The 26313-nt window shown below is 44.3% G+C and overlaps 1 protein-coding gene across 8 annotated transcripts in view; it reads right to left on the bottom strand.

Moving 5' to 3' along the window:
* Window positions 1-804: 804 nt before the first annotated feature.
* Window positions 805-26313, bottom strand: part of Disp1 (dispatched RND transporter family member 1) — a 137838-nt gene continuing 112329 nt past the window's right edge. For all 8 annotated transcript variants that reach the window (XM_027418778.2, XM_027418781.2, XM_027418777.2 and 5 more), the window contains 6 exons: window positions 22006-22035; window positions 15527-15650; window positions 14342-14469; window positions 13944-14041; window positions 11564-11661; window positions 805-4406 (listed from right to left, as the gene is read on the bottom strand). In XM_027418778.2, coding sequence (XP_027274579.1) covers window positions 828-4406; window positions 11564-11661; window positions 13944-14041; window positions 14342-14469; window positions 15527-15650; window positions 22006-22035 — 4057 coding nt within the window. In that variant the 3' untranslated portion in view covers window positions 805-827. The remainder of the gene's footprint in view (window positions 4407-11563; window positions 11662-13943; window positions 14042-14341; window positions 14470-15526; window positions 15651-22005; window positions 22036-26313) is intronic.

Raw genomic sequence — 26313 nt, 5'->3', positions numbered from 1 at the left:
TAGGACCAGATGGAGGCAACACTCCATATAACAGGATCCCTTACTCTGAAGGTTTTGGGCAGCCCGCACACAGCTGACCTGGGTACCACTGAAGCACAGTGCTTCATGGGTGATCATGGCTCCTCACACTTCTTTCTGTGGTACTAACAGATGGTTGTCACCTGACAGCGATGACACTCATGACTCCTAGGTTAGGAGGTGTGACAGCAACTGTCCGTCTAGTTGATGTGGGAAGATGCCAATCTGGATATAAATGTGCCCTGGGCTTCATGTGAGGCACCGAGCAGGACGAGTCAAATGTAGTATATTAAAGTGCTTGGCATGACTTTTAATTAACATGTACTTTAATGCTGCCTAGTTCCTGGTTTCTAACTGAAGTATCTTTGTTAAATTGAGTCCTAGCATTTATGCTGAGCAACGAGAAGACTTAATTACCATCAGCCAAATGCACCACAATGAAGATGCCAGGAACTGACTAAGAGAACCGAATCTTCTAGGTAACTCACACTTTCAATTCGATCCACTGCTTCAAGAGGATAGACAGTACAAGAGGACAGAATGTACAAGAATTACTTTTTGAAACAAACAAACAAACAAACAAACAAACAAACACAAAAACAACAAAACCCTAGTAACCTGAAAGTCCAGTAACCACTAGATCTATGAGTTTGTTCACCATTCAGACAGAATATGGAGATATTCTGGACTGTAAACATGGTAACACATGAGACATGCCTGTTGCTAGCCTCCCTCTGTAAGCTCCTAGACCCCTCTCCTGATTCAAAAGAGTGACAGAGGCGGTGCTTCTGAATGCAATGCTAGATTTATTATAGCGTTTTTATTAACAAGCTTTCTCCAGACAGTTCTGAGTGTGCTGGTACAGCAGGCACACTGGCTTCAAGGTTTGGCATCGTGCAGTCTGTGGAATCACACTTCAATCTCACAATACTTCTGCAACTTTGTGGACTGCTCGGGCAGGACCTGCAGTCAGTCTCTCCTAGTAAATGGCTGAATATAAATTTTGGTTCATTATGGTTTAAATGTTCTGAGTTCACATTTTCATCAGTCTGCAGCTGGCTTGGCTCCACTTTCTTCTCTGCCTTGTCAGCCTGGTTTGGTAAACTAGAGACCTTGGTTTTGGTCCCTCCATTGCCCTCGGTGTCCCCTGTGTCTCTACTTTTGCAGAGTCCCCTTTGGTTATTCTCAGGATGGCAACAAGCTCTTTGGAAAGCCTCAGGGCTCCTGCTGACAGGCAGCAGAGGCTCTGCTGTCCTGGGAAGATGCTCATCCATGCTCTGAAGACTGTGTATGCTGCTGTCATCCAGTTGCTCTTGGGCCTGAATGCACTGCACTGGGTGGAGAAAAAAATTCCTTGGCAGGGAATTCTGCATCCCCGGTGGCAGCATGTGCCGGATGGGATGCATAAGGACCTCAGCAGCCTGGTGTGTGGTCTTCAGAGGCGCCACCACGTTCTGAATCTGGACAAAGCTGCTAGCAGTGGAAGCACACTGTTGGCACAAGGAGTCACCCACCTGCTGGCAAGAGCGAGGACCATATTTTAAGTGCATGTAGGCGTTTGGGCAGCTACATCTCTGATTGAGAGAGAAGTGACACATGGCACCCTGCTCCAGACAAGGCTGTAACAAGGCTGAGCCTGGTTCATTTCTGGGGCTCTTGGTGAGTTCACTGTTGTAGGTTAGAGGCACAGGCAACCCTAGAGTCTTTGCTTGGCCATTGGAAAATGCGGAGCAGATGTGTGGCTCATCGAAAGTGTTCTTCTCTGAGGCACTGCAGCTGTGAGATGCCAGGGGTTGTAACTCATAAAACTCATGCTCCAGTTCGGATCTGGGGTCCCTGGCATCTACACGGTAAGAATTGGCAGTGTGTGTTTTGCTTGGTCCCCTGTCACCAGGACTTGCAGACAAGGTGTGGGAAAAGGCACCGCACTGGAGCTTTTTAGGTAAAGGAATCTGGCCACAGGTGCCTTGTGGCCCAAGGCACCGGCACATGCATTGGAAGAAGAAGGTGGCGAAGGCCCAGCTGATACACATGACGAGCATCATGAAGGTGCCCAGCTGGGTGTACGCCAGGACCGTGGAAGGCATCATCATGGCCCCAGCCACAAAAGTGGTCAATGCAGCCATGGCAATCGCAGAGCCCATACGACTCAGAGAGAAGATGACTTTGCCTTCACGGTCGGGATCTGGAGCCAAGCGATATGCCACCCCGTAGTGGACAGCAAAGTCCACAGACAAGCCAACTGCAACCGAGATGGTGACAGACTCCAACACATTCAGCTCCCAGCCCAGCAGGACGAGGGACCCGACTGTGACAAATATGGTTCCAGCTATGGAGATGATGGCATAAAGGCTTAGGATGATATTCCAAGTGGTCAGCAGCATCACACTAAATGCAACGGCCACCGAGAGCCCCATGGCAATGAGGGTGCCATCGGACAGGCTGTCCTGCAGGTCGTAGAACTCCAGGTTGCTGACAAACCAGCCATGGCTGAGGCCCTCAGGCGCTGAACTTAGCTCGCTGGAGATCCATGAGTCCACCTCCTTGTAGAACTGTTGCATCTTCTCGTAAGCCAAGGTGAAGAGGAAGGTACTCTGGAACTCCAGCACCACGGCCCTGATGGTATCGTTGACATCAAACCTTGGCCCGGGGGTCTTGTTATTCAGGTGGTAGCCTGTGCTCCTGTCCAGTTCCATGATGGCCTTCTTGATGCACAGCTCAAAAACCTCTTGCTTATAGGGGAAGCTGCAGTGGCTGCAGCAAGGGTACAGAGCAGGCTCGTCACAGTCCTGGTTTTCCATCCACTGTTTGAAGGTCTCAATGAAACAGCTGGTGAAGTCCTGCTGCTCCGTCTGGTAGAAGAATGTTTGGTTCCTCAGTTTTTGACAGAAGTGCAAAATCCAGGCCTGGGAGGCTGGGCTAGCAATGTTGAAAGTGCTATCTAGTGTCAGCTTTCCTTTGCTCTTGGGGTTCAGAGGGTTGCCGCTGTCTTCTGGGGACACACCCCAGATTACCGTGATGGGCATATGGAGCTCCTCTCCATGGTGAACCCGCTCAAACATGAAAAGCTTCTTGAACTCGGCATCATAGCGCTCGAAAGGGTGAGAGGATCTGAACACCTGGAATTCAGAAAGCTCCAACGAAGGCAGTTTCATCTTTGGGTTTATGCACACGACGTAGGCCCCACCTATAGTCAGGGCAAGGAACCAGATGAGCCAAAGGTAGCGAAACTTGATGACGATGCACGGTAACACCTTTTCAAAAAAGATCCGAGACGCCTCTGAAATGGCAAAGAGAACCTTGCGGCACTTCTGGCAGGCCACCGCCCAGCAGCTCTTGTCATAGGCTTGTGGCTGGGGCTTTCTGAAGCAGCTGAATATATTGAGGAGGTACCGTTCATGCAGAACAATGACAGCGGGAAGCCAGGTGACCATCAAGACGTAATTCACCAATATAGCCGTCCCTGCGTAAACCCCGAAGCATCTGATGGCTGTGATGTTGCTGACGTAGTTGGCGTAGAAGGCGGCGGCAGTGGTGAAGCTTGTGACAAACATGGAGAGGGCGGCGTGCTGCAAGGTGATGCTCACCGCTTCTGATGTGTCTGCACGCGGTTTGTCGAATTTGGTGTAGTTCCAGACGTCACACAGGACAAAGGCATCGTCTGCACCAATCCCGACCAAGATGATGAGTGCAGTGAGGTTCATAAAGGGGAAAAACTCAAAGTTAAACACGACTCTGTAGAGGAAGTAGGAGACGATCAGGGAGCTGATGACGGCAAACATGGCCATGAGCGTGATGAACATGGACTTGGTGTAGACGCACATGATGAGAAGCACGATGACAATGGCTATGGCAGGGTACACAGTGTCCATGAGGAGGTAGCCCTGAAACAGGCTGTGCTTGATGCCAAATTCGATCCCAGTGACGGTGGTGATGCCGTCCGAAGAGTTCCAGTTTTCAAAGTTGTCCAGGTAGATGTTCATCATGCTCTCCCCTTTCTCTGTGGGCGAGAAGAGCATGCTGTACTTTAAAGCTGGCATGGCGTAGTCAGCTGTCTTTGGGGTGAGGAAGTCCTTGTCTACTAGGTAGTGGAGAATCTGGTACACGGCGTTGTATTTGGTACACTTGCGTGGCACATTGGTGCACTTGAGCTGGTCCTTTCTTCTGGCTGCCTTGTCCCAGCAGTCGGGCCCCAGGGTGCCGTTCTGGTAGTGCTTGGCACAGGTTCGAAGCAGCTTCAGCGTGTGGGAGACATCTCGCTCAACAATTTTCTGACAGGATGATCTGTTATTCAGGATGGCGATGTAATTCCCCAGAGTCCAGCTGGGACAGCAGGAGACAGCAGTGGTCCTCTGGCACAGGTCGCTGAACTGGGCGTGGGATCGGATCTGCAGAGACAGACAACGCAGAGGGACTGGCGTTTAAACAGGCTCGCACCGGCAGTTCACTCCTGCCTCTAGGGACAAGGAAGGCGCAGAAGCTAGACTGTCCTCTGTCATAGTGTGTGTCAGTTGTGTACACAGGTGAGCACTCTCTGCCCCAAGACCTCACGTCACAGCTAGTCTACAGGCTGTTTGATTTTCAACAGCAAACTCCGGTTTGGGAATGGTATACAAATATAATGCCATGTCAGGCAGTACTGGGTTTGGCTTAAGAAGGGAGATAAAATTAACACCTGCTTAGCAAACAGCTTTTCAAAGTCACTGTGTGAGTCATGAAGTGGATGTGTTTTCAAGTTCATGCACTCACTGGAGGAGGCTAACAGCTGTCTAATTGCTGTTTTCCTTAAAATTCTGGTTCTTGGCAAGAAAGTTTTGGTGACCAGTCACCAAATTCTCAATAAACACAGTTGAAGGCAGAGATGCTGTTCCTAAAAGTACTCCTATGGCTGTAATAGGTCCTCCAAATTCACACCTTACAATCTGATTCCAGTGTGACTACTCCCACAGGCAGAGCCTTCTGGGAGGTATCAGTGGATTCGTGCCCTTGTGGTGGCTCACACGAGTCTGTGCCTTTTGGTGCTGTATCGTCATACAAAGATGATACCACCCTAGAAGACAGGTTCACTGGACTCCATCTGCAGACCCTTTGATCTTAAACCTTTCCAGTTTTTAGAACTGTTAGAAACAAACTACCTGTTAATAAGTTATCTAATCTAAGGGGCCTTGTTACTGCAGTCTAAGCAGACTAGAGAAAAACTCTATTTGATAAATCAAAAAGTGGCCGGATTCATGAAAAACTTAGACTGAAATCATTCTCTGAAATAATTTCTGAGAAGGGCCAATATTTTAAGATTAAAACATTTTTACATCTGAATTTAAATAAGTTTAAGTTAATAAAAATAAACAAGTGGAATTCTAGTTCCTCTACATCCTCAAGTTCATTCAGGTTGGCTAAAACCCTTTGTGGGGTGCTTTCTCTGTTGGTAAATGGTGGCTGGTGCACTTAGGAACTGTGGTGACTCTGGGTTGGTGTGGACAGCGTTTCATTTAGAGTGCTGTCCCTGGGAGGACTGGTCTTGCCACAGGGAACTACTACCACTTCGGATATGAGGTTGGCTTAATTCCACTCCTAGGTTAGATGAGCCACTCTTCTTCCCTGCAGGTGAGACCAGGGACCAGCCCCCTTCCAGGCCTGAGCAGAGACCTCTGATCAGGACCACAGCTGAGAAGGCCCACTTACCGCCTTCCTCGTCTTTATTTACCAAAGGTTGTTCTGGGGAATACTCCAAAGTTCAGAAAGGGCGTGGAGTTTTTCTACTGTGATTTCAAACAGCCTGTACCTTGATTAAAATAGGCTTTGTCAACTGTTCATTAAAATATCTTTCCAAGACAAAGAAGTTTGCTGACATAATCATTTTAGAAGCTAGACTCTTATCTAAGACCCAAGCTACAGATTATTCCCTCAGGCCTGGTAAACTGGGACTACCGTGTGGGGAGAGGTGTGGATGTGCAAGGAGGCTGTGGCTGCTGCTGCATATGGAGGTTCATTCTAACGTTGGAAGTTTTCCCGAATAAAAAGTTATTCGGTTTTGGCTGAGCATGGTGGTATGCACCTCTAATCCCAGCACTTGGGAGGCAGAGACAGGGGGATCTCTTTGAGTTCCAGAACAGCCTGGTCTACACACTGAGACCCTGTCTTAACAAACCAAACTAAGACAGAAAAAACAAAACAAAAAACCACAATTACTTGTTTTGAATAATTCTTTATGGGAGTAAAGAAAAGTGAGTCAAAGAGTTATTATGGAAATGTATTAGAGTAAGTTTCACTTTCACAAAAACCTCATCTTAAAGCTTATTTCTGAAAACACATAATTACCATTTTATAAAACAGGATAATTCCAGGTTTAAAGATTCATTTATCGTAACTTGAGAAAAATGAACTAGTAAAGTCACGTGTCTCCAGTTTTCATGGCAGACTGTTCATTAACAGTTCAGCCTGCAAAGGAATTCCAGGGATCCCAGCTGGAAGAGGCACACATTCAGCTGCAGACATACCCAGCAAAGCCGGGGCACGGCACTGTATCCTTGCATAACCCCCTTTCCTAATAAGAGGAGTTCAATATGCATATTTGACCAAAGATTAAAAAGTGGGCATTATAAATATCAACTGCTTCTTTGCTGGCTACTATAAAAACAAATGCCAGTTTACCCCCAGGGAACAACTGTGCTGGCTACATTTGGAAAAACTGCCTTTAAGGCCTCATATAGGTTAAGAAATAGGATCACAGAGAAAGATATCATGATGGGCACCCTCTAACTATCCCTTCAGGATGAAGGACTGCAGCACTCAAGACTGCCCATACTCACAGCGAGTGAGGCCTTCTGTTCCCATCTGTAGATTCAAAATACTGTCGTCTCTGAGTGCCTGCCCAGAGTGAGAAGCACCATAGTCCTTGCCCTCAATTTACTCTCAGAGTGGCAGAGAAATCAAAGATCAGAACTTAATGTGACAAGTAGGATATTATATAGACATACAGGGACCCCCAGAGGAAGTGCCCATGTCTGAAAGTGTCACATCACAGTGGCAGTAACTAGTTATTTGTGAGTGAGATAAAGACAGAATCCCATATTATAAGAGACTGGCAGGTAGGTGTCTCTTTATGCAGAGGGCAGATGTAGTTTTGTCATACTTTTGGAAAAGGGATCCTTATGAATAATTCCAAATCCTTAGGAGTTTATAGACAATAAAATAGAGTTTACAAAAGCAAATCCCTCACTACGAACACAGGCCTCTAATTCTAGCTGCTTACTCCTGGGGAGTCTTGGGAAGCTATTCTGCTTATGTGGCTGTGACATGTCTTTGCATAGTTCCCTAGTCAGATAGTCACAGGGATGGAGTTGACTTAAAATAGGGGGTAAAAAGAGAAGAGAGAGAGAGAAAGGAGAGACCAGTAGTGTTTAAATGATACTTAACTTTAAAAACTAATGGCTAAGTTGGAGGTATTTTAAGAAGACAAGAAAGGAAAAAAAAGAGGAAGATTAAACCCTCAATAGCAGGCTCATCTGACTCCTGGACTCTCCACCTGGTAACTAAGCCCCCACCCACACATAAAGCCAACAGGAGTTAGAGGAGAGTGAAGGCAAAGGCCCCTTGAAAGAAGTCTCAGAAACTATATTCTGGGGTCCTCTAAGCTTCTAAGGGATTCCAGCAGTCCACAAAAGCTAATCGAGTAAGACAAAGTCTCAGACACCAATTTTCAAATCCCCTTTTCAATCGGAGTCCTCAAAGCTCCAACGTCTATCACATGCAGAGACAATACAGGTAAAGTGTTTCCAGTGGAGTGATGCTCTGAGAGACCTTCCCGGTTATGAGTGCATGTTAGCCAGTGGGTCCTCTAGGACAGAAACAAGGACTAGAGAGAGTCAGGGAAGTGACAGAAGCTGAGAAGTGGACACCTCAGTGGGCAGGTGGACAGAGCCACTCCTTCTGGAAGCCCCAGTTCTCTGAAGGAGGAGCACAGTGGCATGTAATTTCAGTGGGATCTGGAGATTCGTCACAGCAGAGGACAAGGGGACATCTGGCCTCCCTGAGTGCAACACTCCTCACCAGGGTCAACCCACTGACAGCTAAGAGCTTCTGCTTCGGATCATTAGGTTGGTCCCATCAGCTTGAGAGGCGTTACTAACCAAGTGCTTAACACAGTAACAAGGACTGAGGGTGGGGAGGAAAGGCTGCCAAGGACTCAGAACACCAGAACACACAAATTCCCAAAGCAGCTCCAACTGGGGACTGGAAAAAGCTAAGCAGTAATTTCAAAGCTGAGCTGTTGACCCAAGTTATCACCTAATATGTCTAATGGACATTTTATCATTTTTTCCATAGCAGGAATTTAAGAACAATCACATTTGCAACTGGTTTATAAAAGCGTATTCATTTAACAAGCTAAAATTATAACCATTTTTATTGAAGTAGATCTTTAGGTTCCCGACTGCCTGTTTATTCATTTACTGTGATTCTGCAACTGCCCACACCAAATACTCTTTGGATGAGTGTTTTGGGTCTGTCCCCCACTTTCTCACTTGGTAAACACTCTTGTTAAGAACTGGGCTGGTGAGATGGCTCAGTGGGTAAAGGTGCTTGTGGCCAGGCTTGAGGACCCGAGTTCAACCTCCAGGACCCACATGGTAAAGGAGAGAACTGACTTCTGCAAGCTGTTTTCTAACCTCTACTCGTGTGCCAATATATGTGTACCGAGACACACACACACACACACACACACACACACACACACACACACACACACACACACAGTAACTGTGGACACAACATCATACTTCTTTTATCAAGAGTATGACAGAGGGGCTGGGAGATGGCTCAGTCTGTAAAGTGTGAGCATTAGGACCTGAATTCAATTTCCAGAACCCATGTTAAAAAATCAAGCCAGGCATGGTAGCATGTACTTAAAATTTCAGTGCTGAGGAGATGACAATAAATGGATCCTTGGATGTGCTGGCCAGATAGTCTAGTCTACTCAGCAAGTCCCAGGCCAGTGCGAGACCCTGCTGGTGTCTGAGGAAGGACACCTGAGGTTATCCTCTGCCTTCCACATGCATGCATACATGTGAATTCACATCCTTGATTTACCTGACCCCAACCTCCCTTCCTCCCGCCCTCCCTCCCCCTCATACACACACACACACACACACACACACACACACACACACACACACACACACACACACACAGAGAGAGAGTGAGAGAGGGTACAGGGGAAATGTTCCCTTTTTCAGCATTAGGAAAAGTTGGGTTTCTAATTTCCACTCCTTATTTATTACCCCATCGGTGACTTTGGCCACTGAAAGGAAATTGTTAACACTGGCTGCTGGGAAGTTACTGACAAGCTTGCAGCTCACAGTGGGCAGATGGCAGGCTATGCATTCTTAGGCTCTCTCGTCATTGCTTTTATTTTTCTTCCATTGTTTCTCCTTCATATAATTTTTCACCTATTTATTTTCCTGTTTAGTTGTGTCTTTTTTGTAAGCTACCTCTCCAGGATCATTTGATATGTACATACAGATGGAGGAAGTACTACCTTGTTTTCGTTGTTGAAAGCTACCATGACACAGTGTTGCTACTGGCTTTTTAACTCTTAGAGTTTAGTGCACATTAAAAGAATAAACTGCTATCAAACTGATACTTATCCCAGGCTATGATGGCCCTCTTTAAGGGCCATCTGAGTAGGAAATTGCATATACATCAGAAATAAACAAACAAAAACAGGTTGGGGTAAGTTTTCACTATGGAAGCACACAGTGCAGAGGGTAGGGGCATGCTCTTGAGGCAGATTTGGCTGGGTTCAAATTTGCTACTTACTCTCTGTGCCCAGTTTCCCATCTATACAATGGTACTTAGCTCGTATACTGTTGTGGGGACTATATGGCTCATCAAACTGTTTAGAATGAAAGCAGTGAGTATTCTATGATCACATGGAGTCTCTGGGAAGGCCTGAGAACCAAGGGCAGGCAGAACACTGAGGGGTAAGAGACATCCAAATTCAGCGTTCTCACCCAGCTTGAAGACAAGTATTCCAGCAGCTTCACTTCCCAAGCCTACCTTCTCATCTGGTGAATGGTGCTGATCCCAAGCCATGGTCCACAGCCACTCACAACAAGTACCTCGCATTGAGTATCTCATGCACGAAGTGCCCCTATGTGCTTTCGACTTTAAAATTAACTTTCTACATAAGAGATGCCACATGTAATGAGAAATGCACAGACAGCTTCCAGGTAAGGTAGGATCTAGCAGCTGGTGGAAGAAATATGGCAAATAAAACCTGACCACTGACTAGAAAACTCCGGCCTTTTTATAGCTCACTTGCAGACAAGGAAGGTGACAAGGACAGAAAACTGATGCCATAATCACTGTAACTTCACCCCAGATGTCAAATAGCTTTTCCTATTGGAGAATGGTGTGATCATTGGAGAATGACCTTTATTCCAGAAAGGTAACAGAAGGCCATCGTGGTCTACCTTACCTGGAAGCTGTCTGTGTATTCCTCATTACATGTGGCACCTCTTATGTAGAAAGTTAATTTTAAAGTCGAAAGCACATAGGGGCACTTCGGGCATGAGATACTCAATGCATCTGGGACCAACTCACTAGGTGGACTATGAGCTGCTAGTTCTCTGAAGGAATTCGTCAGCTCAAGGATACTGCTGCTCTGGGTGACGTTACGGGTCCTTTCTACCACGTGTTTCACTGACGCCCCACTGAGAGCACAAGATGGGAATCAGGTTATCTGGCTAGCTCTTAACAGGGCAGGTGCTTGGGTTTGGGACTAACCTCTGGTTTTAGATCTTAAGGTTATGCTAAGAACATCCTGAGTCCCTTCCAGCCTGGCTATCATCCTTGGACAGGTCCATTAGTGACATCAGACAGCAGTCTGTGCCTGCTCAAACTGTCAACCCTTCCGCACCCAGGGGTGACTGACTCCATGTGTTCTGGAGCTGACATCTGTGTGGCTCTGGAGGAGTCTGAGAGGAAAGGCCTGTCCTGAATCCTTGTGTCTTTCCAAGCAGTAAGGCGTTTAGACCTGGGGCAGTCTGGATTGGAGGGTGGGGCCGCTGAGACAGACACTGTATTAATGTCTTTTGATATCCCTCCCCCTGCTTCCTAAGTTCTCCTCTGAGATCACTGATTGCCAGAAAGGCAGGCATAGAACTGCATAGCGGCAATGCTGACAACTGACTCTGGAGGGGGCAACATGCAGAACAGTGAGACTAAATTAGAGAAGAGAGTACAGTAGGAGAAGAAAGGGGCAGTCTGGACCATTATTCCAGAAAGATAACAGAAGGCCATCGTGGTGAGAGAGTGTGAGCGGCAAAGGAAGAGAGATCTTTATTAAAGAAGGCAGCATGTTTTAAAGATGGAGAAACACAAGGACACTTCAATGCTGGGATCTGGGGAGCAAAGCCCGCCTGTTGGGGCTTGCTTTTGGTGGTAAGCCTTGCAGGCCTTTCATCAGCAGACACCAGGGCAGCAGCAGAGGTTCCCATAACATAACTTTATTATGCTGTACACATTTCAGCTGTATCTTACATACCCGGGAATTATCCACATCACACATTGACTTAATTGCAGGTAAATTCCACAGTGTCTCCCCTCCTGCTGAAGCAAACACTACTCTGGAATATCCATCACCTGGTAGAATGAAGAGAGGGAAAGAAAAATGTTTATAGCTATTTATCTAGTAAGAGTCAGAATTCAGAAACAAGAGAAACTGCACAGACAATTCATTCTCAGCAGGGAATTCTTTCCTTTGATAAGGAAAATTAACTGAAGGTCTCTCTTCGTTCTCTTAATGGCATGAGAAATGTTAGAATGCCACACTAGAGAATGTCAAAGAGGATCATAAGGGTAGTTTCTCTGGCAGCTGGCTACAAACGAGAGGTGGTGGGTGACTGAATCACCACACTCACACAGGAGGCCACCTGAGTGCTGAGGCACTGTGCCAGCCAGAACCACAGGAGCACTGTATATCCTGGCTGTGCTCAGGGCTACTCTTCCACTCCAGAGTCTAGAGAAAGAATCTGAAGTTAGCCTAACAAAGCTGTTTGAACAAGGAGGTGTGCAATGTACAGGAAGGGGCATGGTCTTTAAATCAGATCTGGCTGTACCCAGGCCCTGCCACTTATCACCTGTGTGACCTCATGCAAGCAACTGCTAACTCCTCTGGGACTACTTCCTCATTTGCAAATGGTGACAAGATCCATGTCAAATAACTGTGAGAATGAGATGGAAGGCAGGTGCTTCGTGAGGCTGTGTCTGTCCAGGTTATTAAAAAGGGTTAATATGTATCAAAGAGAACAAAGGAGATTAAATTTTACATTATCTAAATGTCTAATTGCATTAACAAATCAATGGGCAAACCATTTTCACATATGGTTTTATTCATGATCATTCAGCTGTCCTTAGCAAATATACTTGTGTTCACCAAACAGCTATTGTCTTATGTAGGCTGAGTTTGAGTATAAAACCAGCCCTTCGAAAAGAAATATTTCATTCCCATTGAGCCCAGGAGGGCTTTAGTCAAGCCAGAACTTACTACTCAAAGACAGCTATTGGCGTGAACTACTGGCAACAAAGTAGACTTACTTCCTGAATTTGCTGTTGTTCTTAGTAAGACATTAACAAGTGCTGATTAAGCAATTATAATAATACTTTGAGAGGGAAACAAAACAAAAACAGCCCAAACATAGAAATAATTAGAATTCAGTTTTTCTAATCTGTGTTTTAAGAGGCAGAAAATGTTTGAACTTGTACTTCCTTTGCTTCCTAGAATTGGTATAAAATCTGAATATCCCCTCTCCCATCTATCTGAGCTAGCAAGATCTAAGTGGGCCCTCTGGTATCTACTGAGGCAGGGAAATATACAATGAAGAGGGGCTTTCAGCAAGTTGAAATCAAAACAATGTTCCTATTAATACTTGCTTAGTCAAAAACCATCACCCTCAGTCCTCATTCTCACCACTCTGCTCACTGAACATCTAGCCGCCATTTGCAATTCCTCACCACCTCCTGCACATCCTCCCTGGCAGCTGCCACGGAACGAGCCGACTTTACGTGTGACTGAATTTCTCCAGTGAGTTGGCTGCCAACATTTAAAGATCCGTGGTTCCACACTGAAATCTGGATTCTTGCAACGTCTGGGGCTCAATTCTGCTGTATTTAAGCAGCAGTAGCCTCAGGTGCTCCAGGGCTCTAGCCTCAGCACCATGCAACACGTCCTTTCCAGCCAGGCTGACGCCTGCAAGCTCCGGACCTCGGCACTCTCTTCACCTCTCTGTTTCCACTGTGAAGTGATGGAGCACGGCTCTCTCTGATCTGGGCCAGTTCACCCCTCATGGTCCCTCATTTCTAGGAGGTCACCATATGATGGGAAACTTAGTGTGGACACCCAAATAGCATAGGGTACTACAGTTAGTAGTACCTAAATAATACAGCCAAGAATTTCTGGACTCCAGTGATTCTCCTGCCTCAGCCTCAGAGTAGCTGAGTCTATAGGCATGTGACACCACACCTGACATGTGGAGAGCTCTTAATATGTTTGCTTTCATTTAAACAAAGCTACAAAACTGATTATTTTAGGATTCAATAAAAAATATGTACTTGTTATTTGATTCAGAAATAAAAAGGAAAAAGGATTTGATGTGACTTGAAAGTTTAGACAAGGTAGAAAACTTATTAATATTAATATTAATCTCTTCCTTAAATCTGAACAGAATCCTTTCTTTTTAATCACAGGCAAATTGAGACTGGTAGCCGACTACCCTAGGAGGATATATTACTTAGCTGACGTTTCTGTGACTACAGAACGGGGGAAAGCTGTTGATTTGCTCTCACTCAGTCTTGTCCCGTCCCACCCCGCCCCGCCCCACCCTGGGAAGCTGCTGAGGACTTGGTCCATCCCGATGCTCACTCACTTGGAGCATCACAGAAAAAGCTGTCTTTCTGGAAGTCCCAGTCCACTTCTCTTCTCTCTCTGTCATGATGATCGTCAGACCATCTGTCATCCCGGTGGCTGAAAGGGAAAAACAATCTCATCTTTGATAAAGTTCTAGCTATTTCAAGGAGACAGGCTGATTCTAACAGTGCAACCCTAAGGCTCCAACCTACTTAGTATCTGACACTAAGCTGGAAGGATTCATGTGAGCAACATTCATGCGTAAAGAAGAAAACCTCACCTTCATCATAGTAGAGCCAAGACATTTCAATGACCAGTTAAATTTCATGGCAAAGAATGGAGCCTTGGGTTTTAACAGTCTTTTTGCTTAGGCAATAAGAAGGATTCATTTAAAAGTCATGTAAAGTAAGTGATTACCTTTTGGCTTGCTCTTCTGCATACTTATAAGGATAATTTGCTAATGTTGCTTTGTATCCTGTATTTTTCATCATGTTATTCCACGTGACCAGCCTTTGGCCTATTGCAGTTCCTCTTGGTTCAAAACCCTAAGATAAAATATTACGTGTTTCCATTAGTGTACTCCATTTCCCACTAATGACAGTTATGTTAATAACTTAGGAAAGCAATATCAAAGTGATGCAGAGTCTCCAACAGGAAACACAGGCATTCCTCTCAACTGCAGAGGAGACCTGTGTTAACACACACACTGCCTTTTGGATAATCATCATCTCTTTGCTATGACAAAGTCATTTGGTTCTCCAGTTACATGTCTCAGGAAGTGGGAAAAGCATATCAGAAACTTACCTGTGCCCAAGTATTTAATAAGTGCTTAATTCTAATTTGTAAAAAATTAAGGTCAAATTAAATTATGCTATACATTGTTACAGTATTTTACCAAGAGTTTATCATTATCCTTGGTCACATTTTTCTCATTACCCCACCCCAGAGGAGCATGTTCTTAACAGGTCCTGGTACATGGAAATGCCTTTAACTTCTGGGAGGTGGGGAGAGACACACAGTACTAAACTCTTTATGAAAATACTTTCAGAGTATGCACATTATTCACTATGCTGCTCCTTGATTAAATATGGGGAAAGAGAAGTGGGGGCATCTTGAGCTTGACTTGAAGGTGAGCAAGTTCCTTGACCGTACCTCAGAGCATAGATAATACGTCTGTTTGATTTTTTGTTTTGTTCTGTTGTTATTTTTGAGACAGGGTTTCTCTGTGTAACAGACCTAGCTGTCCTGAAACCCCTTCTGTAGACCAGGCTGGCCTCCAACTCCCAGGGATCCACCTGCCTCTGCCTTGTGCTGGGACTGAAGGCATGCAACACCATACTGAGCTGATAACATCGTTACTTGCAGAAAGAGGTCTGCATGGTTACTGGTGGCTGCAGTAGGTTTGTAAAGAGATGAGGAGCCGGATGTAGTGGCTCAGACCCAGGAGGCTAAAGCAGGAGGACGACAAGTTCAAGGAGCTACTGTGTAAGACTCCATCTCAGAAACAAAGGAGGAAAGGGCCACTAACAGAATGTACCATACATTTCAGTACTTAATTCAGGATGACTGTTCGAGGCTTGGCACAGGTCCAGGTCTCCTTACCAGCAGTGGGTCAGAGAAGTCGGGCAGCTCCGGGACTAGAACTCCCACCAGGGCGCAGACCACGATGAGCAGAGTGCACATGCCCAGGACCACCACAGGCCAGTCGGCTAGCAGGGCTGCGTAGCTACAAGGCACAGAGTGAGCAGAGAGAGGACCTCTGAGAAGCAGTGTGGAGGTAAAGCTACACACAAGAGCAGTGCTAGATCCCCATTTTATGCCAGCACAGATATTTACCAATACGACTACAAGTATTTCTACACAACAATGCCGGAAACGTGAAGATCATTGCCCTTTTGTTTTTCTGGTAAAGTAGCAGGTTAGTGACCACAGGCTACTGGGTCAGTATAGGTAGTTTATGTGACAAATGACAGTTTATATCTGTATGCATGTCTGGGAAGAAGAAGAAAAAAGCCACATTTTATAGGTACAAAGAAGAAGAAGATAAAAAAAAAAAAAAGGCTCCATCTTGTAGTGTCTTGGAGAACTTTTTGTTTCTCTACTTATTTTCTTTCTCTATACCTTTCATCGGCTCCTTTAAAAGGAAAAAGTCTATGAACAGGTTCATGTAGTGAAATCCCAAACCATACTTCCCAGAGCCACTCTCGTTCTTCCTAGAAAATAAACTAATGATGAGTATCAGTAGACTGAGTTCACAAGGGCAGGGCATTTACTCTGTTCAGTGTGGACTGTGCCATCCTCACTCTCCCTTGTATGAACCAAGTGCCTGCCAGAACCTTGTGAAACTGAATTTTTTCCAAAGGTCATACAGTGTCTGGGGGCTTCTAGTTGTTCCAGTCTTTTTTAGAAGAAACCCCCAAACACCCAGTGTGTGACTACTATTAAATTCTCAACAATTACAGTTCACTTGGCTACTGTGATGCCTAGTTCTGGTTCATGTGGAAGAGACTTCAAATTAAGTATATGAGAAATTCCTTTGAGAACACGATAGCAATTACAAATAAAGCCAGGGGCTCTCCATGTCTGGAAATACTGCTATATAGTCCTTCCAATCTCCACATGCAGAGTGCTGGTTTTGAAGTTCCACAGAACTGACTCTATGGGTATATTTATTTCAAATTGCCACTAATAAAAGAATTAAGCCATAATATAGTTACGCCTTAAGGAGCTTGCCCTGGCAATTCCCACTGCCTGTTCTTTTAAAGTAACTTGACATAAATAACAGTTTGTACTCACTGCAGTGTTAGTGGCTCGTGTACCTTACACGGACCATCATCTGAATCATTCTAATGGAAAAGTTGAGGCACAGACATGCTAAGGAATTAGTCAAATCATAAAGCCTTAGGTAATCTGGGTCTAAGTCTGGCGTTTAACTGTGTTTCCACCTGTCTCTTCAAACACAAGTGAAACTAAAGACACAAGGGGAAGTAAACGACAAATTCTTCTTCAAATTCACACTTTAAATTCCTAGGGCTGGAGACATGGCTCAGCTGATAAAGGCAGCTTACAACCTAAAGACAAGAGTTACAGCTATCTCTCCAGCTACCTTTGTCAAACCTTAATGCCAGCACTTGGGAGACAGTGGCAGCTGGATCTCTGTGAGTTCAAGACCAGTTTAGTCTACATAGTGAGTTCCAGGTCAGCCAGAGCTCCATAGTGAGACCCTGTCTCAAAAAGAAAAAAAATTCTAGCCCCAGTAATAGTTAATTCCTCTCTGCAAAATTACATAGAGCACAGGACACTGAGTTGAACATTATTTGCCTGATTGCAAATTCTGGATTTAAGACTTTATTGAAGGAATATTTTGTTAGGCAAGAAAGAACTGCCTTTATATAATGGGATATAATGGGAACATATGAATCCCAATGAGTTCCCTGTGGCTGTTCAAATGTCCCCCGAGTGGCCATGTGCCCAATATAAACATCCTCCCCACTCTCTTTCCTATTCCACCAAACAGTGAGAAAAATCACTGGTCTTGAAGCAATAATGCCCTTTGTATGAGTAGCACTTCTGAGACATTCTGTTCATCACTCTACACTTTAGAAAGAGCACTTTACACCAGACCCTTAAAATACCAGCCCACGACATGAGAATGGTTCCAAACCTAACGTTTAGTCATTACATTGTAAAGGGATCCGCTCTTTCTAATGAACCAGAAGTCGTTCCTTGTTACAAACATGTTATCAATAGAGGACAGTGGCCCTGCGCTGCTTAGTTTTCATCTGCAGCTTAATTTATCCAGAATGACTTTTTGCTTTGTGTTCTCGAGAACTATGCACACATACACAGAAAGTCTAAAACTCTCTTTCAATAATTGCTTTCCTTCCCTTTGAAAACATTTGGTTTTCATTTCATGCCCTGCCACAAGCTGCAAACGTGCACCGGCGCCATGTGGACGCTTTATGGTGAGTTCTTTGGTGCATTCCTCCGCACACATTTAACCTGATATCACAACTCCTTCTGCACACAGCAGATGTCCTAGACACAACTATTCAGCATTGCCATCCTGAGTATGCTCAGTGCTGTGGAGTTCATGGCCACTCAGACAAGTGCTTCCCCTGAATGGCACAAACTGCAGGCAGGACTTCTGTCCCTTGTGCTGCCTAGGCCCAGCTATGGGCACTACAAAGAAAATAAGTGTTTCATGTGTGATATGAAATCCAGACAATGGTTATAATATCACAATTTTAAAAACCTATAAAACTGGGAGGAGTAAAGGAAATTTAAAATGACCTATAAAATACACACAGACACACCTATAACATTTCACTTCTGACCAACAGTAAAGTGTGTGCACATTCTTTTCTTTAAAAGTGAGCCATATGTGCATCAGAATAACTTTTAAAAGGACTGACCCTTTTACGCAAGTCCCCCTGCATATGGGCTGATATGTATCGCGCACCCACCTGCTCTCACTGGGACATGTATGGGCAGAAGCGCAGCACAACGGTGAGTGCAGCCCTCCTCTCTAACATCTGGTCAGGCACGGAGTGAGCTGGAAAGGCTGGGGGCTGGGGGCTCTCCCTGAGGAGACTGCCTGCAGCTCTATCCTAGCCAGCACTGTATAGAGTTCAAGCCATCTCTCAGTCGGCTGCCTCAGATCCTCTTAGTAACAGGGCATCTTAAATGTTTCCATGTATCACAACTCCAAGTGAGTGGGCAGGCTGGCTCCCTGGTGAGGATGGCATTGTGTGCTAGACTGGTACCCAACAGGAAGTCCCTTGAACATACTTACAGAGGCTCAGCCTTATTGCCAGGCTCACTCTGTTAACCGAGTGTCTTACAGAACTACCTTATGCTCAGGCAGCATCATATACGGGCAGGTTTGAACTGGTGGTCACTGACATCACAGGGACCTCCACAGTGAATTATTTGCTGTTCTCCTGGCTTACCCTTTGTGACCTCTCCAGAATCTGCTCTCTCCACAAACTTCCCTGAAAGGGTGTAAACTGACCAACCCCCACACCTTAACCCTAGCAGCCTTTACTCTCCTGATTCTTTGGCACTGTCCAAATCAACTAAATGGTCTTGGTTTCCACCTTACTGATTGGAGCAAATTTTAAGATTTTGTGTTCTCTCTTACTTCCTAAAGAAACCTTTCTCCCCCAGCTCATTGTCTTCCCTCAATATTTCTCCCAACTTTTCCTGTCCCTTAAGGACAAGCATTTCACTATGTTTCTAGTGGCATCGATTGTTAACCTAATGGAAGAACAACTCAGATTCAAAAAATTCACACACAAAAACAGGACAAACAACTGTTTCTTTTGTGTGAGGTTACAAAGCCATCTAACAGTACATCAAATAGAGAGATGAAAGGCATTGTGGGAAGGCAAAGGTTGGCAGACAGACCTGTGCTCAAGGAATTTATAGCTAAGTGCAGAAAATCAGACAGGCACAGATACCTACAGAAGCAGAACTGATGCTTGGCCAATGAAAAAGAAGAGATTATTTCCAGGTGAGGTGGGAACTGGAAAATCAGGAAAGGCTTTTCTGAGTAAGTTGTATTTATGGGTAGATATGCTAAAAAAAAGAAATTATGATTCTTTAAAAAAATCAATTTGGTAACAGAGGAAAACCCAAATACTTTCAAAATGTTAAAATTTTAGTCTGCTGAAAAGATCATTATTTCCAGAAAAGTGATATTATTTCTGTTACTATGGCATGTTTATATCTTTTCCTCTCTCTCTCTCTCTCTCTCTCTCTCTCTCTCTCTCTCTCTCTCTCTCTCAGGAAAGGGCAAAAGTGGATGAACAAGATAAAGTATGGCAGTCACACACAGCATAACAGAACATGATCAGACCTTGAAAAGGAAGGAACTTATGACATGTGCTAGAATGTGAGTGACCTGGAGGACATGATGCTAAATAGAATGAATGAGTCTGTCACAGTGGACAACATCTGGATGACTCTCCTCAAATGAGACACTTAGAGTGGTCAAATTTATAGAGACAAAAAAGTAGAATAGTGGTTGCCAAGAGAGCACAAAGTTATTGTACAATGTTTCAGTTTTATAAGATGAATACACACACACACACACACACACACACACACACACACGCACGCACGCACGCACGCATGCGGTCATGAAACTGTGCTCTTCAACAAAACTCAGGCTGCGGAGCTGGCTCAGTGGATAAGGGTGTTGCTGTGCAAGCATAAAGCTCTGAGTTTGGATCTTAGGTGCTGTGTTAAGCCAGGCACTGCAGACTGAGACAGGTCCTGGGAGCTGCTTCCTGGCTGAAACAGCAAGGTCTGGGGTCAGTGAGAGGTCCTATCTCAAAAACTAAGGTGGGGAGACACCGAGGAAGGGAGGTGACATTGAACCCCAGCCTCCATACCACACACACAGAAGAGAACCTCCCATTCCCAAACAGTTAAAATACAGAAGCTGCTCAGTTCACGAGTGCTTATTTAACATGTGCTGGGCCCTGCACCCAATTCCTAGTATCACAACACCCAAGAAGGTTAAAATGTAATGCATACATTTAGTTTATACTAAAATCTTAAGTGTTATTTCAAACAGGAGAGTTTGCTAATGAGAGCTTTATTTTAGACAGTGAGTAACTCCCCTTGGGAGGCTGAGTCTTGCTCTACACCAGGGGTTCTCAACCTTCCCAATGCTGTGACCCTTTAATACAGTTCCTCATGCCGTGGTGACCCCCAGCCATAAAATTATTTCATTGCTACTTCATAACTGTAATTTTGCTACTGTTATGAATTATAATGTAAATATCTGACATACAGGATTATCTGATACGTGACCTCTGTAAAAGGGTTGTTCACCTCCAAAGGGCTTGTGACCCACAGGTTGAGAACCACTGCTCTAGACAGTGAATGCCCTCACTGAGAGGCTGAGTTATACTCTAGATAGTGAGTGCTCCCCTTGGGAGGCTGAGTTTTACTCTAGATGGTGAGTGCTCCCCTTGGGAGGCTGTTTTACTCTATATGGTGAGTGCTCCCCTTGGGAGGCTGAGTTTTACTCTAGATGGTGAGTGCTCCCCTTGGGAGGCTGAGTTTCACTCTAGATGGTGAGTGCTCCCCTTGGGAGGCTGTTTTACTCTATATGGTGAGTGCTCCCCTTGGGAGGCTGAGTTTTACTCTATATGGTGAGTGCTCCCCTTGGGAGGCTGAGTTTTACTCTAGATGGTGAGTGCTCCCCTTGGGAGGCTGAGTTTTACTCTAGATGGTGAGTGCTCCCCTTGGGAGGCTGAGTTTTACTCTGGACGGTGTAAGGCTCCCACTGGAAGGGTTGGATTCTTTTCTACTTGAGCTTCTGTGGCAGCTGAATCTCACAGGTCACTTCAAGTGTAAGTGTGAAGACCCTGTACCTAGAACCACACTGTGTAAGAGCATAGGGCAGTGTCTTTGCTTTATTTTCAAGAATTCTATCTAAAGTTTTCTGGGGTTTGGCAGTTTATAGTATACATGGCTTTGCAAGGGCCACATTCCCCGTTCCCACCACTTGCACCAGGTGTCTCACAACCTCCTGTAGCTCTAGCTTCAGATCCGACAACAGTGGCCTTCGCAGGCACCCACACTCATGTGCATATACCCCCCAGACACATATACATACATATACATCATTGAAAAATAAAAATTCCACATAAATAAATACCTTTATCTTAATACAGCTACAGTGTTTTGTTTTGTTTTTTACAAATAAACGACCATTAATTGAAGTCACACTGGTTGGCAGAGTGGTAGACAGGGTTATGCAACAATAAGATAATGGAGGTGCATGTGACCCTGCCCCCTCCGCCAACAAAAAGGACAGAGAAGCCAACTTAAATAGAAAAGAATGCAAAATAGCTGGACAAATACAAATGCAGACCCAAGAGAATTTAAAGGGTAAGAAGATATGCTAAGTTTGAAAAGCCCTTTTATAGATATGGGCTTCAGAAATGTCATTTTCCTTCATAAAATATGAGTGAAGAAGGTAGAAAGAAGAAAGTGTAGAGAAGGCAGAGGAATGGGAGCTACAGAGAAGTTGATGAGTAAACAAGACGGCTTAATTACTCTACCTTCTTGGGAACTTGAAAGGTCTGGATGGCCTGAAAAAAGAAAAAAGAAAAGGAATAATGATTACAATGCTGTATAATGTAAGGAGGCCCCACCCACGCGCCAGTGCTTGACTTAGTACTCCATGAAGACTCCCAGGAGGGTTAAGAGAGATGGCCTGGGGGATGTCCAACACACATGGAGAAAATGAACCCCGACTACAGGGCCTTTGTACTTTGAGAGGACATGCTCCAGTGGTTGAGAAGAGGTGCCACCTCTGAGGATTCCTGATGGAGTCACAGCAGGATCCCGGCTCACCAGATTCACTCCCCTCTTTCTGCACGAGGCCTCACCCCAAGCTTCCAGTCTGAGCAGCCTCCGTTCGTCCTCAACATGTCATCAATACCTTCTTGTGCTAGAAATATTCTGTTTCCTCTGAGATGCCGGCTGACTCTCTAGTTTTCAATCTCTTCTACTTACCTTCCCAATCACTTTAGTGAGGATGGGCTTGTATGGAAACCACCACCTCCCCAGTGTCTGTAAGTACTCCCTCACATCACTGGGACCCTGCCCACCCAAATACACAACATTAAGCTTGCTAAAGAAATTCCAAACTCAACCTCAACTTCTGAACTCTCTAGCCCTCCCAGATCCATTCATTTCCCATTTGCTGGCCCATGGCAACCTTTTAAATAAATCTTTGGTGAATAAACACAGCCCAGTATTCATGTTTTACTGCTCAAAAAAAGCACAGTGATTCACAGTGTGGCCTGAAGACCACAGGGAGTTCCTGAGACCCTTTCATGAGGTCTGTTAGGGTCCAAATATGTATCTATGGAAGGACAAATTTTCTTCGTATCCTTCAAATAGGCTTCTTCATATCCTTCAACACACTGCCTTCAATCAAAATCCTGTTCTGTTCTGATGGCCATGCATCAGAGACCCACAAGAAAAGAAGAGGGAACACACACCACAAGCTGTATTGTCAAAGCATTCTGCATAAAAATATTGCTAATATCAATATATAATGGACCTACTATATATAGCTATTTTCAGTACTGGGGATTGAACATATGAAGCGAGTATTCCCACAGTCATTAAAGGTGCTCTTGTTAACATTTCTGAGACGATCTCACCAAGTTGTTTGAACTTGCATTGGCCTCATTTTGCAGCCCAGGCTCACCTCAAATGACATCCTCATATCTCACTACTTCAGTGGCTGGGATTACAGGTTTGCTTTACCAGGGCTAGCTTACATTTATTTATTTATTTATTTATTTATTTACCTATTTATTTTTCAAGCAAGGTTTCTCTGTGTAGTTCTGGCTGCACTGGAACTCACTCTGTAGACTAGGCTGACCTTGAACTTACAGAGACCCACCTGTCTTTGCCTACTGAATGTTGGGATTAAAGGTGTGCACCACCACTGCCTGGCTATTATTATTATTATTGAGTTAAACAACTTATATTTTCCCAGGTTTAATACCAATATAGTATATTTCAGCTATTACACATGAAACGAAACCCCTTTCCATTTGTGTAAAGGGACTATGAGAACAGAAGTTTGAGAGTGACTTCATTAATAACAGTCCGTGTGACTAGCTGCTGACTTATTTCCTAGCTTCAGATGCTCCCAAAGGGAAATCTACTGCAACCCACTGCTCTCAATGGAAAGAAAATAACCTGCAATGCTGCCTCCAATTCTCCACCCAAGCTTTGACTCCTTTCACACCGTTCACAGCCTACTATGGGATTTCTTGAGGAGCAAAAGTATTCTTTCTTATTTCCATTTGTCACTAAATTTCTTTAAAATGTATTTGTCTAATTCCCAGCAAAGCAAAATGACAGACAGGTCCCCAAACTCCATGGTCTCTGTACTGTAGAATGCACTGTGTGAATCTGTTTCTATAAAAGACATGTGTTCTTCTTTTCATGCTTTATTCACAAATCTATTAAAATGGCCACAATCAAGAAGGGGGAACAACTGCTGAGACCAGAGGTCCAGGAGTGGACCTTAGTGAGCATGCGTTCTGATTCCATCCCAGCCCTTCTCAGGTTTCTGACACTTGCATTCTCAGAAGCAGAGCTGTTAGGAGAACTGAAGCTTCTTTAAGAAAAAAACGTTTTTGTTTGAACTCAAATTACATAGCTTTCCCTATTCCTTCCCCTCCTCCAGTCTTCCTCCCACTCTCACATGGAGAGTCTTTTTCTCTAGTTATTATTGGTGTGTGTGTGTGTGTGTGTGTGTGTGTGTGTGTGTGTGTGTGTGTGCGCGCGCGCACGCACACACAAATATATAAATATACACTGCTAAGTCTGGTTTTGTTGTTAGCATGTATTTGGTTTTCAAGGTGGATGACTCTGCACTGGGAGAGGCTAATTTTCCTTCCCTCAGCAGTCATTACTTGTATGTGGTTCTTTGTCAGGACTGGGACCTGCAAATACTCCCCTCCCACATTTATACTTCTGCAAGTGTTGCCACTGTTCCAGTCTTGTTTTTGCAGCCCTTTCTCTGAAGCTCCTTGGTGGCTGATTTGCTGTTGTCTGAGATGTGCCTGTGGGTTTGTAGAACCATGAAGGAAGGGAACCCAGAGGGACAACTGTGAACTTTAAGTGTTAATCTCTACATAAGAAAAGAAGTTTCTTTTCTTTAGGAAGATGTTGACTCAAAGTCTGTTCCTAATAAGAACAATATAGAAGGAACTTATGTTCTATAATAAGACAATATTACATATTATTAAGCACAAAAGGGTATGCTCTATAATAAGACAATATTCACAGCATTACTAAGAATACTTAACACATGCTTTCTCAGTAAGTAGAGATTACTTTTAAACTCTCAAAGACTACATGCCTAGGGAAGAAATATCTGTACTCTCATTTCTATAACTCAGGATAACAGATGGTCCCTCTGTAGATATAAATCAATACTTGTTAGCTTAGTATGTGGGCACATGTTATTACTCTGTTCACACTCAATGCTGTAAAGTCAGTACCACTATGAACAAAACCAGCAGGAAACTAGGGACACAAACAACAATGTAGGTACATTTAATATCTCTCTCTCTCTCTCTCTCTCTCTCTCTCTCTCTCTCACACACACACACACACACACACACACACACTCAATGTCAGAACTAGGCTACTTTGGTTTGTGTCTCTGATCCTACAGTAGGGGTTCTATGATTCAGAGCCTTAGGAACTCATACTTGGATGGTTAAATAAAAATATTTTTAAATAAGCATGCTACACACACCCTGTGACCATGGAATAGTGACTTAAGTAATGTACTCAGCTGTCACCCTCTTCCTCTAAGACACACAGAGGGTCACTGTCTGTTCTCTGGATTAGGACTTGGGGTATTTGTAAATATCCTGGGAATGCTGACTGTAATATTATCTATGAAGGTTTTCCCCCAAACTTTTTATATTTCTTTCTCCATGCCTAATTCAATATTAATTTTTCTTGGTAACAGTTGTCTTTATCTACTTTTCCTAAGGTAATAATTTTCTTTTTCTTAAAAAAAAAAAAAAAACCCAGCTTTATTTCATTGCCTACATACAAACAGAGTGTGTTAACATTCTTTTAATTAGAAGATGATTACAAAGACAAGACCACCTAGCACCCATAGATTTGTTAAGCACTTGTGTCAAGTGCTGGGCAGGAAATGGTGTCTTTGGAGGAGATGAGACCATCCACTCAGTGCATGGGAGGGCTGGGGCCAGGAGCTGTACACAGGGGATGAGGAAACAGCACGGCTAGCCCCGGCAGAGCTTAGAAGCAAACACAGAGGCAAGGCATACTTGCTGTGAAACTTTCACTCCCAGAGAAATCATGAAGCATGTTAATTTCTTTTTAATAAATCCATGGGCGAGTCCATGAACCCATACTTTCAAATGTAACTACATACTAATTTTTACTATAATAGCATTGAGGTAAAATTCACATACCACATATACATCCACTTAAAGTAACATATATGTGCATGCATGTATTTTTTTTCTTCAGCTTTTACAGAGCTAAGTCACCAAAATCACAACTACACACTGACATTTAAAGACGAAGCCATAGGAGCCCCATGGATGAAGCTACTGCTGAGCTATTTTGCATACAGTGAGGAAGGCACTGGGCAGGGATGTAAACCACTGCGCGCCGTGCCTTCATCTCCTACTCAGTCTTCCAGTCACACATGTCCTCAGGACCTCTTGAAATTCCACAAGTTAAGAGATGTCGCTATCCTTACACAAAAAAATGGTCCCCAGAGCTACAATTCTGGGCTTCATCATAGTAAGAATTTGCAGAGAAATGGTATTTTATGGCATACATTTGGG

This window comes from Cricetulus griseus, chromosome 5 (assembly GCF_003668045.3).
Source record: "Cricetulus griseus strain 17A/GY chromosome 5, alternate assembly CriGri-PICRH-1.0, whole genome shotgun sequence".
Taxonomy (NCBI): Eukaryota; Metazoa; Chordata; class Mammalia; order Rodentia; family Cricetidae; genus Cricetulus; species Cricetulus griseus.
The sequence above is the reverse complement of the archived record's forward strand: the minus strand, read 5'-3'. Positions and strand labels throughout refer to the sequence as shown.